The 13,485-nt window shown below is 45.3% G+C and overlaps 1 protein-coding gene across 1 annotated transcript in view; it reads left to right on the top strand.

Moving 5' to 3' along the window:
* Positions 1-11,601, top strand: part of PTGFRN (prostaglandin F2 receptor inhibitor) — an 80,733-nt gene extending 69,132 nt beyond the window's left edge. Inside the window, exons 8-9 of the mRNA XM_032154881.2 lie at positions 5,946-6,251; positions 8,064-11,601. Coding sequence (XP_032010772.1) covers positions 5,946-6,251; positions 8,064-8,230 — 473 coding nt within the window. The 3' untranslated portion in view covers positions 8,231-11,601. The remainder of the gene's footprint in view (positions 1-5,945; positions 6,252-8,063) is intronic.
* The last annotated feature ends 1,884 nt before the right edge of the window (positions 11,602-13,485 follow it).

Genomic DNA, 13,485 nt, shown 5'->3' with positions numbered 1-13,485 from the left:
CAATATCATACTGAATGGGCAAAAACTGGAAGCGTTCCCTTTGAAAACTGGCACAAGACAGGGATGCCCTCTCTCACCACTCCTATTCAACATAGTGTTGGAAGTTCTGGCCAGGGCAATCAGGTAGGAGAAAGAAATAAAGGGTATTCAATTAGGAAAAGAGGAAGTCAAATTGTCCCTGTTTGCAGATGACATGATTGTATATTTAGAAAACCCCATCATCTCAGCCCAAAATCTTAAGCTGATAAGCAACTTCAGCAAAGTCTCAGGATACAAAATCAATGTGCAAAAATCACAAGCATTCTTATACACCAATAACAGACAAACAGAGAGCCAAATCATGAGTGAACTCCCATTCACAATTGCTTCAAAGAGAATAAAATACCTAGGAATCCAACTTACAAGGGATGTGAAGGACCTCTTCAAGGAGAACTGCAAACCACTGCTCAACAAAATAAAAGAGGACACAAACAAATGGAAGAACATTCCATGCTCATGGATAAGAAGAATCAATATCATGAAAATGGCCATACTGCCCAAGGTAATTTATAGATTCAATACCATCCCCATCAAGCTACCAATGACTTTCTTCACAGAATTGGAAAAAATTACTTTAAAGTTCATATGGAACCAAAAAAGAGCCCGCATTGCCAAGTCAATCCTAAGCCCAAAAAACAAAGCTGGAGGCATCACGCTGCCTGACTTCAAACTATACTACAAGGCTACAGTAACCAAAACAGCATGGTACTGGTACCAAAACAGAGATATAGACCAATGGAACAGAACAGAGCCCTCAGAAATAACACCACACGTCTACAACTATCTGTTCTTTGACAAACCTGACAAAAACAAGAAATGGGGAAAGGATTCCCTATTTAATAAATGGTGCTGGGGAAACTGGCTAGCCATATGTAGAAAGCTGAAACTGGATCCCTTCCTTACACCTTATAAAAATTAATTCAAGATGGATTAAAGACTTAAATGTTAGGCCTAAAACCATAAAATCCCTAGAAGAAAACCTAGGCAATACCGTTCAGGACATAGGCATGGGCTAGGACCTCATGTTTAAAACACCAAAAGCAATGGCAACAAAAGCCAAAATTGACAAATGGGATCTAATTAAACTCAAGAGCTTGTGCACAGCAAAAGAAACTACCATCAGAGTGAACAGGCAACCTACAGAATGGGAGAAAATTTTTGCAGTCTACTCATCTGACAAAGGGCTAATATCCAGACTCTACAAAGAACTCAAACAAATTTATAAGAAAAAAATAACCCCATCGAAAAGTGGGCAAAGGATATGAACAGACACTTCTCAAAAGAAGTTATGCAGCCAACAGACACATGAAAAAATGTTCATCATCACTGGTCGTCAGAGAAATGCAAATCAAAACCACAATGCGACACCATCTCACACCAGTTAGAATGGCCATCATTAAAAAGTCAGGAAACAACAGGTGCTGGAGAGGATGTGGAGAAATAGGAGCACTTTTACACTGCTGGTGGGACTATAAACTAGTTCAACCATTGTGGAAGACAGTGTGGCGATTCCTCAAGGATCTAGAACTAGAAATACCGTTTGACCCAGCCATCTCATTACTGGGTCAAAGGATTATAAATCATGCTGCTATAAAGACACATGCACATGTATATTTATTGCAGCACTATTCACAATAGCAAAGAGTTGGAACCAACCCAAATGTCCATCAGTGATAGACTGGATTAAGAAAATGTGGCACATACATACCATGGAATACTATGCAGCCATAAAAAAGGATGACTTCATGTCCTTTGTAGGGACATGGATGAAGCTGGAAACCATCATTCTCAGCAAACTATTACAAGGACAAAAAACCAAACACCGCATGTTCTCACTCACAGGTGGGAATTGAACAATGAGAACGCTTGGACACAGGAATGGGAACATCACACACCGGGGCCTGTTGTGGGGTTGGGGGAGAGGGGAGGGATAGAATTAGGAGATATACCAAATGTAATGACGAGTTAATGGGTGCAGCACACCAACATGGCACATGTATACATATGAAACAAACCTGCACGTTGTGCACATGTACCCTAGAACTTAAAGTATAATAATAATAAAAAAAAAATGCCCAAAGTCTGTCCTCATGGAGCTTGGCAACCTAGATGAGGACATGGGCAAGAAATAAAGTGCTCTATAATATCACAGCAATTAATGCTATGAAGACATACAGAGCAAAGGAGTAGCTGGTGACCAGAGGGTGCTATTGTAGTTAGAATTCTTAGGAAATCATTATAAATTTTTTCTTTGCATTTACATTGCCAACAGGATGCCTAAGAGTTGTGGGACCCGTCAGTCTTACTCCTTTTCTGCTTAGCCCCATTTAGTGACCAGTTGATGTCCCTCTCTCACTGTTTGACCCTTAAGACTTGAAAGAACATTAAATGCACTCAGGTGATCTCTGTTACTGAGCAGGACTGTACCCACCTCTGCCTTTTCCTAAAGAACTCATGAAGATCCTAATTCCCTATGGGCTTCCCTTTTCTCCTGCATGCTTTGACCTCGACACTGTGTACTACCCCACCCCATCTGTGGGGTAGTGACCTCGACACTGTGTACTACCCAAAGCAGAGCCATGGCTGCTGGCAGAAATCTGCACCTTGAAAAGGCCAAATTGTACAGAGGTCACAAGTTTCTATGTGGAGACTGCTAGAAGTGTGTCCCTGGGAAAGAAACTAAAAGCAGCTTTCCATTCTGTATGAAGGGGCAAGCTCTAAGCAAAGGGCGGTGACCTGCAGTGAATCCAGTGAGCCCCTGAGCAGGGGACTGGGTAACACTAGCATCTGGAAGCAGAGGCCTGGGTGCCGCCACCATCCAGGTGGATGTCTGTCTCCTGAAGGACTCCCAGTTGAATGTTCAGGTCAGCAAATATTTTCTGTAAAGGTCCTGGGTGGGAAATATTTTGGCCCTGTGGGCCAGGTGGCCTTTGTGGCAACTATTCAGCACTGCCATTGTAGTGTGAAAGAAGCCGTAGATAATAATGTAAGCAAATGGGCATAGCTATGTTCAGTGAAACTTTATTTACAAAAACAGGTGGTGGGCTGGACTTGGCCTACAGGCTGTAGTTTACTGACCCCTGGACTAGTTGATTGAACCAAAATTGGCTCCAGTAGGGAAGCTGAACATGGCTGATCTTTAGAGGTAGGAAACAGAAGGAGAGTTTGTGGGAGATGTTAGAAAAGGAAAAGAAACAATCCCACCCACATCCATGGAGTTGGTTAGCTCCATTCACAGGGGAAAAGGAATGAGAAGCCACTCCTGTACCTGAGATGGGCAAGATTGAGGACAGAAAGCAGGATTCCGAAGAGAAAGTGATGGTAAAAGTAGAAGAGACTACTGGGGAAAAGGGAGGAAAATCCTTTTCAAAAGTTGGAAAAATGTGATACCATGTTTGCCCTTAAAGTTCATTTATGATACACACAAAAATAAATCCTTTAAATGCTCTTTCTCAGTAAATTAATAGGTCACCAGTTGTGCCTTTAATATAAAAGTCTTTTCCTCCAGTGTAATTAATTGCAAAAGCTATAGGTAGCTGTTATCTTTCAGATCACAATTTTCCAGAACTTTGCACTCTTGGACTGTGTGGATGGAAGATACTGAATTATTAAACACAAATTGTAATTTAGTTTTTCCTCACACATGCTGTGGGCTGTGAGGGAATGCTCTTTTGTGAAGGACACGTTGCGTAAGTGATTTGTGGACCAAGATCCTATGTGCTGAGCAGGGGTGGGGACAGCAGACTTTGGCCCTTCTGAGGCAGTATCTTAGGTCAGGTTCTCCGCAAGCAAAGACAGACAAGCATGCGAGTGATGGATTGAGGGAGTGTTCTCAGGAGAACACTGAGGGAGGGAGGGACTTGAGATAGAGCTGGAGAAGAAGGCAAGTCAAGGTGCGAATTCAGAGCAAGTCCACCTCCCCACGGGGAGTTCTGGAGCATGAGTGTACTGCAGAGTAGGCCCACTGGAGGGAAGGGGACTGGGCTTTTCTGTCCCTTCACTAGTCAGTCATTGTCCACAGGCTGAATGGCGAAGGAGCGAGAGCAGTTCATAACCTCCAGGTGGTGGCTTCCATCAGCCTAAGCCCGGCCTCTGGAGAGGGGGAGGGTACAGGTGTGTGAGTTTTAACAGCCAGCACCTGCAGTGACCAGAGGCTCAGCCCACCAGCTGGGGCGGACCGGCCACCAGCTGCATTTGCTGCAGCTGGTAATGCCCTTCCCCTTAGCAGGTCTGTGTGTAGCAGCATGTGTGTTGAGCTGTGGAGATAATGTTGTTCATGGTGACCAACTTTTATTGAGCACTTACTGTGTTCCAGGTGCTGTTCTAAGCATTTTAATAAATGTGGTAAATTTAACCCTGGGTGCTATCATTTTCATTTTGCAGATGAGGAAACTAAGTCTCAGTGAACTTGGGGAACTCACCCAGGTCACATGGTTCATTAGTGCTGGTGCTGGGATGCTAGCCCAGGCAGCCTGGCCCTGGAGCCCGGCTCCCACATCATAAGGCACAGTGCGGATCAGGGCTTAGAGTCTGGGAACCCGGTCAGGCTTTTTGCCTTCAGCAACCACCCAACACCTGCAGGTGACAGCAGCACTGAGTTAAGAGTTTTCACTGAAGACAAGAGTGATGCGGGTGTCCACTCTGCCCTTGGCACTGTGAGAGCATGAGGCTGTTTATGGCACTCCCTCTGCCCCCAGGGAGCTGGTTTCCTTGGAGAGACACTGGGAGCGAAAAAAAAAAAAAAATTATGCTTAAGTGCCACAGTGGGTCAATGGGAGAAAAAGAGAAGATATTACATGTTTAGAGTGAGCTAAGAAAGAATTATCATTTGGATAATTTCATAGAAATTCTTGCTTTTAGTTCTGCTTACTTTTTTAATATGTAAGCATCTGAAAATAATTTATTTGCCTTATGTGCTTTTTGAGGCTATTAGTGTATTTTTACTAAATGAATAAATGTTATCTCTTGTTCGGCAAAAAATTGTGTTATTTGACATTTATATAAAACGCTTTCTCAAGTGGATTTAAGACAAAACAGTGTTGTGGCTATTGTCTTTTGTTGCTGTATGAATCTCAGAGCCGACACAGCTGATAATGGTTGGTACCAGTCAGGGGAAGAGGTCAAGGGCTTATGATGTGTGCTCTGTTTTCACATTACATGAGAATTACCACTTGTGCCAAAGTCTTCTTTCTCTTATGCCCATATTAATTTATTTGAGGCTGTTAGAACCTTAATTTTGCAGAGTACTTTACGATTCAGCATTACTCTCTGGGACTGTTAAACTGTGTTCCATTTTCTCAGCTTGACGGTTTTTTTCCTCTTGTTTTGAACTTAAGCACTTCTGCAAGGAAAGAAAAACCATAGTGTACAATAAAATCTAAACTGTTTACAACTCTAAATTTGGTGCAATTCATTTTATGTACATTTTGTTCCATACGACTTTAGTGTCCTTCCAGTCTTGGGTTCTTCTGCCTGAAATGTCAAAAGGAGCTGGCTTTCTTTGGGAGACAGAGCCTGCAGTGTCCTGGCATACCAGCTTTCGGATCAGTGTTCTCTGTGGGAGACAGTTTTTGGCCCTGACTCTTCTTCCTGTAGCCCCTTAGTCTGGGTGGCAGCAGTGCAGTGGTTAAGAGGCTGGGCTCTGGAGCTGTACTCCCTGGGTTAAGCTGCACACTCTGCTACCTGCTGGCTACATGACCTTGAGCAGGTATATAGTCTGGCAATAATGGCAGAATAAAAGTATGATAGTGCCTTCATCATAGGGCTGTTGTGAGGATCCAGTGAGACCGAAGGCATGTAGTGCTGTGCTTGCCGCATGTAGTAAGGGCTGCATACATGGATAGTGGCCATACATATGACTTCTGCCCATTGCACTGACCCCAGGGTTTTGGCTTGGTAATCCATAGATGACATGGCCTTTGATGTGTCCTGGTTTGCGGTGCACTCCTTTGGCCTGGACAAGGCTCCTGTGCTCCTGTCTTCCCTGGATCGGAAGGGCATCGTGACCACCTCCCAGAGGGACTGGAAGAGTGACCTCAGCCTGGAGCGCGTGAGTGTGCTGGAATTCTTGCTGCAAGTGCATGGCTCCGAGGACCAGGACTTTGGCAACTACTACTGTTCCGTGACTCCATGGGTGAAGTCACCAACAGGTTCCTGGCAGAAGGAGGCAGAGATCCACTCCAAGCCCGTTTTTATAACTGTGAAGATGGATGGTAAGAATGTCACCCAAATTTCTCAGTGTTTGGGAATGTCTTCTTTCTGTGCCAGGCTGTAGCTGACAGAACCCAGGTGGCCACACTTTGAGGAATGTGCCATAGCACGTCCTGCTTTCTTTCTAGACCTGGCCTGAGCCTGCACCCAGAAGGAGCACCAGCAGCCCTTGCAGTTTCCCCAGCTTTGCTATTATGTGCTGGTGTCACCATTGATAAATGATTTTCAAGACTTACTAGAAAAATTTTCAAGGCTTTGCCTCTTCCATAAATTTATAGAAACTCGCTTTACTGTGTCCGAGGGTTGGCATGGATTCTGCTAGGCACAGGCAGAGAGCAGCCTTGAGAGAGAGGGCTCAGGTCAATAGGGGAGGCTATAGCTTAGGGACCTGCTACTCTCACCACCACTGGTTTTTGCTTCTTAAAGAAGAGAGACTCATGGCCGGGCACAGTGGCTCACGCCTGTAACCCCAGCACTTTGGGAGGCTGAGGCGGGCGGATCATGAGGTCAGGAGTTCGAGACCAGCCTGGCCAACATAGTGAAACCCCGTCTCTACTAAAAATACAAAAAAAGAAAAAAAAATTAGCCAGGCATGGTGGTGGGTGCCTGTAATCCCAGCTACTCGGAGGCTGAAGCAGGAGAATTGCTTGAACCCAGGAGGTGGAGGTTGCAGTGAGCCGAGATCGCACCATTGCACTCCAGTCCAGGCAACAGTGGGATACTCCATCTCAAAAAAAAAAAAAAAAAAAAAAAAAAGACTCCTCCTGGAGTCACTGGCACAGAGTGGGTACTTCACAGAGTCCCAAGATGGGAGGATGAACTCCCAGCCTCATTGGCCCACGATGAACACCAGGGTCAACCTAACTAGACAGTCAGAGCTTTGTTCCTTGAGCATCCCAGAGTGGGGACAGTTGTTCCTTGGTTTACAAAAAACATGTCACCTTTGTGGAAAATTTCAGAAAGTGCATGTTAGTTGAAATAACTCCATAAAGAGAATTAAAGTCCAGGAGCCTCCGAGGATGAGTAGAAGCCTTTTGAGTGTTTCCCTAGTGATCGGTCAGATGGAAATTGGAGGCCTAGCTCTTCCACAGACTACTTAGCCTTTCTGATCCATTTTCTCTCGTAAAATGGGATAATAGTCTTCTATGGGGCTATTTTGAAAATTAAACCCTAGCCCAGTGGCAGCGTCCACCCGAGGAGCATGGGTACTTATGGGGAAGGGAAGGGGGGATTTCAAGGGTGGAGTCTAAATGGTGTTTGTGCATTTCTGACACTTAAATCATCTGTACCATATTTTGCATCTTAGGAATTCCTTGCTTGAAGTAACTCCGTATAAAAACCCAGATTTAACAAACAGGGGAGTGATGATTCACGTTGCTAGATAATTTACTATAGTGTTACTTAAAATAGCTCTCTTAGTACACTTCAGTTATTTGATGCATAGGATTGATTTATGCATGGTTTTTTTAAGGATGCATCTGCTACTGAATGTGTGGTGCCCTTATACTGACTTTTAAAAATCAATCTTTTGCCAAAATCCTAAAAAGCAAGTTGACATTCAAAGGCATCGAGTGAAATCTTCTTTGTGGTTTTTATTCTCCCCGCAGAGCTGGGTGGGAAGACATTTGCTCATTTTTGTGACTGATAAGGCTGAGCTTCTCTGTCTCCAGTGGTGTGCTAGGTGCTAGATGCAGGAGGAATGAGACATTATCTCTCGGGAGATCCTGCTCCAGTGGGGAAGGGAGGCGAGGGTGCCCCCAAAGCGGCCTCCCTCGCAGCACTGACCGGCTTCCCCTTTGATCTCTCCCTCCCAGTGCTGAACGCCTTCAAGTATCCCTTGCTGATCGGCGTCGGTCTGTCCACGGTCATCGGGCTCCTGTCCTGTCTCATCGGGTACTGCAGCTCCCACTGGTGTTGTAAGAAGGAGGTTCAGGAGACACGGCGGGAGCGCCGCAGGCTCATGTCGATGGAGATGGACTAGGCTGGCCCGGGAGGGGAGTGACAGAGGGACGTTCTAGGAGCAATTGGGGCAAGAAGAGGACAGTGATATTTTAAAACAAAGTGCGTTACACTAAAAACCAGTCCTCTCTAATCTCAGGTGGGACTTGGCGCTCTCTCTTTTCTGCATGTCAAGTTCTGAGCGCGGACATGTTTACCAGCACACGGCTCTTCTTCCCACGGCACTTTCTGATGTAACAATCGAGTGTGTGTTTTCCCAACTGCAGCTTTTTAATGGTTAACCTTCATCTAATTTTTTTTCTCCCACTGGTTTATAGATCCTCTGACTTGTGTGTGTTTATAGCTTTTGTTTCGCGGGGTTGTGGTGAGGAAGGGGTGATGGCATGCGGAGTTCTTTATCTTCAGTGAGAATGTGCCTGCCCGCCTGAGAGCCAGCTTCCGCGTTGGAGGCATGTGTTCAGAGAGCTGCTGAGCGCCACCCTCTACCTGGCTGACAGACAACACAGACCTGTGCCGAAGGCTAATTTGTGGCTTTTATGACCCTACCCCACCCCCTATTTTCAGGGGTTTAGACTACATTTGAAATCCAAACTTGGAGTATATAACTTCTTATTGAGCCCAAATGCTTTTTTTTGCTTCTCTGCCCCTTTTCCATTTCTTTTGTATTTGTTTTCTGTGAGAGTGCTGAAATGGCGGCCCTGGAATCTAGGATTTGGCTCTCCACTGAGCACCTTATCTTGCCACCTTAGCCTTAAGAATGAATATGAAGAAAAATACACAGCCACCTCTGTCCAGGGCAGTAAGAAGGGCTGCAAGGAAGGGGAGGTTGGGGACAAGGAAAGGACCAGATACCTGCTCCAGTAGTTGTGAGGCCACTGTGCCTCAGGGGACTCCAGGAAGAGCAGAAGAGGGATCCCGCAAAGTTATTTTTATGCATCTGGAGCCGGGAGGGTCAGAGTGGTAGGTGCAAGTTAGGCTAAAGAAGCCACCACTATTCCTCTCTCTTGCCCCTTGTGGGGGGCAAAGGCATTGGTCACCAAGAGTCTTGCAGGGGGACCCACAGATAGGCCATGTCCTTCACACGCTGCTTGGGCTCCTTAACCTGAAGGCAAATTGCTACTTGCAAGACTGACTGACTTCAAGGAATCAGAAATTACCTAGAAGCACCATGTTTTTTCTATGACCTTTTCAGTCCTTCATGTCTTTTTAAGGTCCACTGCAGGGGGTTAGTGAGAAAGGGTATACTTTGTGGTCTATTTTGCTTTCCTAATAGGGACATGAAGGAAACCCAGCAATTTGTTGTCATGCGAATGGCTTGTAGAGCAGAGTCAAGAATGGTCTGCTTTGCCCGACTGCTCCCGTCAGGAATAGGAGAGTAGACAGAAAGAGATCTTCCACATCCCGGGCTTCTGCTGCTGCTTTAAAAGCTCTCTCCTCGGAACCTCCCGCTCCCTGAAGTGTCTCGCCCCCTGCACAGCACTGGCCTTTCAGAAGCATCCCAGTAGGGTTTTCTGAGGCTCGCTGGTGACTCATGCCCTAATTGCAATCCTCTGCTTTTATCTTGGCTTTGAAGGATCTAACACTGCTCTCTCTTCCAAAGGGAAAAAAAGATTCATTTGTTTTCAGCAATAAACTAATACAAAATGATGGCCATTCATGTGCAGCTCTTTGTCACCATGGGCCGGATGAGTTGTGCTCCTCCTGGCTCACCATTTCTCCCTGCTCCCCCACAGCCGGTTCGGCACTTATCACCGAGTCGCCCCTGGAGGCAGATTCCCATTGAGTTTTCCCCACCAAGGGGACCATGCACATGATAGAAACATTAGATTCTGCATTAACAGTAGCCTTTCCTTGGTCCGGGCCTGTGGTGGGAAGACGGGCAACAGGTATACCCCACCAGGGCCTGAGTGACTAGAGGAAGAGGACGAGGCCTTGTTGGCATTAGATTTGGGTATTTTCTGCATGTCATATCCTAACTGCTATTTCAGAAGAGGCAGCTTGTAGGTGATTGTACAAGTGAGAATTAAAGAGAGAACAAATATCTAAACAGGTGCTGTATTAGTAACAGCCAGTGCCCTTTCAGCCCTTGCATCTATTAAAAAGAGATTCAGGATTTTCTTGGCACAGGCCCTTCTTAGTAGGAAGAAAGGGTGCTTAGCTTTGGATATGACCGGGTGTGTGTAAAACCATGGACTGAGTCACAGCAGACACTCGATGGTGGTAAATGTGATGGGTGCTTACACACTGTACCTTTTCCTTTCATACTGATGCTGCAGTTCAGGGCTGGAGTTGTTAAGGCATTGACCTCCACCCACCTGCCCCATGTCCATTGGGCTGTCCAAGCTGCATGTCACCTGGGGGCTGGGAGGAAGGGGCGAGAAATCCCAAGGCATTGTACCAAGGACCTAATTCCTTCTAGGGATATAAATTTCCAGGAATGTGTATTTTTAATGTAGTGAGATGCACTCTTTCGTTGTACCAAATAGGGCTCCCCCCACCCCTGCGACAAGTGCTCTTCTAGAAGAGATTCCTACCAGCAGCACTGGTGTGAATGAAAGAGGGACCCAGCCACGTCTCACACAGGTGGAATTGCACTTCTTAACAAAAAGGAACTTTATAAAAGTTTGGTTTTTTTTTTCCTAATCATAAAAATAGCCCCAGAAAGAGCCTAAGCTATGTTCAGATAGAAGCCTCGAAATTCCTGTAAATTGTTTACTTTATGATGTTTACATACACGTTTCACTTTGAAAAAAAATGCAAATCAACTTTTTAACAACTGTTTAGATTTTTCATGGGACAGTAGAACTCTGACTCACCAACTGGGCTAAATTTTAATTTAAAAGTGTATTTATTTGAGTGTCTTTCCCCCCCTCACCCTCACCATCTGAGGGGCTCCCTGAGATCTTGGTAGAGGAGGCCCCTCCTGCCCAGACCCTCGTCTGTTTCCCCAGTGGCCCTTGCTTCTTGCTTTGCAGACTGCCTGCAGCCATGATTTTGTCACTGACATCTGTGAGCCAAAGACTGAGCCTTTTTGGCAGGAATAATAAGCAATACTACACAACTTGCTACTTTCAGAAAACTTTTTTTTAGCTTCACCGATGACAACAGAGGAAGAAGGGAACTGGGATTTGGGTAAGTTCTCCTCCACTGTTTGACCAAATTCTCAGTGATAAATATGTGTGCAGATCCCTAGAAGAAAAAAAGTTGACTTTCTTTTTAAGTGTGGCACATAAGGATCTGCAGAATTTTCCGTAGACAAAGAAAGGATCTTGTGTATTTTTGTCCATATCCAATGTTATATGAACTAATTGTATTGTTTTATACTGTGACCACAAATATTATGCAATGCACCATTTGTTTTTTATTTCATTAAAGGAAGTTTAATTTAAATTGGAGTTGCGTGAGGAGCTTGATATTGGCCTCTGTTATCCTTTCATATCTTCAGTGTGAGGGATTGTGACTGGATTCCAGCAGCAACTTTAGCACCTTCTGATCTCTTTGAATCCTGTAAAAGCATTGCAGATTTTCACTGATGATAAGAGAAGAAGTGGATTTGATGGGATCAATGTTGAAGTTCCCACCAGGTGGAAAGGTGAGGGCTAGGATCCTATTGTTTACGGAAGGCCTCCTGCTCTTTCAGGGAATTCCCATGACCTTACAGGACTCCTCTCAGGAAAGAGAGAAGTTAGATATTGTTCCTCTCTGCAGTTGAGGAAACACCAAAGTTCTGTGACCATATCGTGACTGGAACGGAGTGGTTTTTCTGACTCATGATGCAGTCTGGGGCCAAATCGGTCCAGAAGGTAGCAGCCCCTGTAATAGAAAAACAATCCTCTTCCCTAGGCCGCCGGCGTCAGCAGGCCTGGGCAGGAGTGAATACCGAGAACCCAGCTCCCTGCGGGCCCCTGGAACAGCTGTGTGCCCTTGGCTGGCCTCCGCCATTCACTCTCCTGTTGGCCTCATTTGTGTTCTCTGTGTCTTTCGTGTCCTTCCCAGGGACCAACTTCATGTTGTGGAGTTATTCAAGGGCTGGGTCTGTGTCCCAGTCACTAACATTACCCAATGACTGGCACTCTTCCAGGCATGTAGAAGGCACTTGCACTTTGTAAATGCACAGTTAATGCTCTGCTCTAGGAAATGAGCCATCGTTGCATGCTTCTTAGCAAACCGGGAGGGTTCCACTCATGTCACAATGGTGACACAGTCAGAGCTGGTCATTAGCAATCCTCCACCTATTTCTGAACCCATTCCTGCCTAAAATTTAAGTTTTAAATTTAAATTAATAACATTAAATTAAATTAAAAACAAAACAGGAACTTACCTGCATACTTATTGTGTGCCCAGGCATTGTGCTAAGCACAACTGCTGCTGAGTTATCTGTAGGCCTTGGCACATAGTGTCTGCTTGCCTAGAAACTTATTTCTATCCAGCCTTCTTCCTCCTAACTTGTACTTCTCTTTCAGAACCCAGGGGTCATCTTCTCCTTCTCTAGGCAAAATGAAGGTCCCTTGACAGATGGTCTGATAGTCTGAAAATGATGGGAGGATAGGAACCATTCGTTGCTGTGGCTTCAGTACCAAATTGTGAATTGGACTCCTACAATGTGCCATGCACTAAGACAAGTACCTCATAGATGTGATTGCAATCTTAAGTGACCCGAAGGGATTTACAGCAGAAGCACTCTTGCCTGTTCTTCACAAAACTGGATCATTCAAAAAATACCACTCATTTCCTCTAACCCACAGACCAGTGTGCATGACACACTTCTAAAATAAAAGCTTTAGTATTATTTAGGTTTGGCAGGGCCAACAGATCAGGAGACAATTGCCATAGAAAAGATAGTTTGTTACATTCATAGAGCCCAAGAGGAGGGACATACCACACCATGGGAGGCTGTGCAGGGAAGCACCAGGGTCAAGGCACAGAGGAAACATAGGCACAGGGCTTTATTGTGGTTTTTGCAGGAAGGAATAGGTGAGGCAGAGTAGGCAGGCTTAGGATTGGCTAGGTTGAATAATTTCAGCAAGCTCTAGGGCATAGAGGTTGTCCCTAGTTATCTGGTACCTAATCCTGGGTGATTAGGGAAAGGGAGTAGTGGTCCTTAGTGCAAGAATTCAGCGGAGGAGGTTGTGCAGTGTAGGCTCTGGATTGGTTGATTTGCATATGAAAGGCTTCTCTCAGGAGAGTCCTTAACTAGCTCTAGGAATTGGCTAGCCCTGGCAGGGGCAGTCTCTCCAGGATTAGCAAGACCCAGATGTTAAAAAATCAATAAACAAA

The sequence above is a fragment of the Hylobates moloch genome, unplaced genomic scaffold, assembly GCF_009828535.3.
Source record: "Hylobates moloch isolate HMO894 unplaced genomic scaffold, HMol_V3 SCAFFOLD_5, whole genome shotgun sequence".
Taxonomy (NCBI): domain Eukaryota; kingdom Metazoa; phylum Chordata; class Mammalia; order Primates; family Hylobatidae; genus Hylobates; species Hylobates moloch.
The sequence above is the reverse complement of the archived record's forward strand: the minus strand, read 5'-3'. Positions and strand labels throughout refer to the sequence as shown.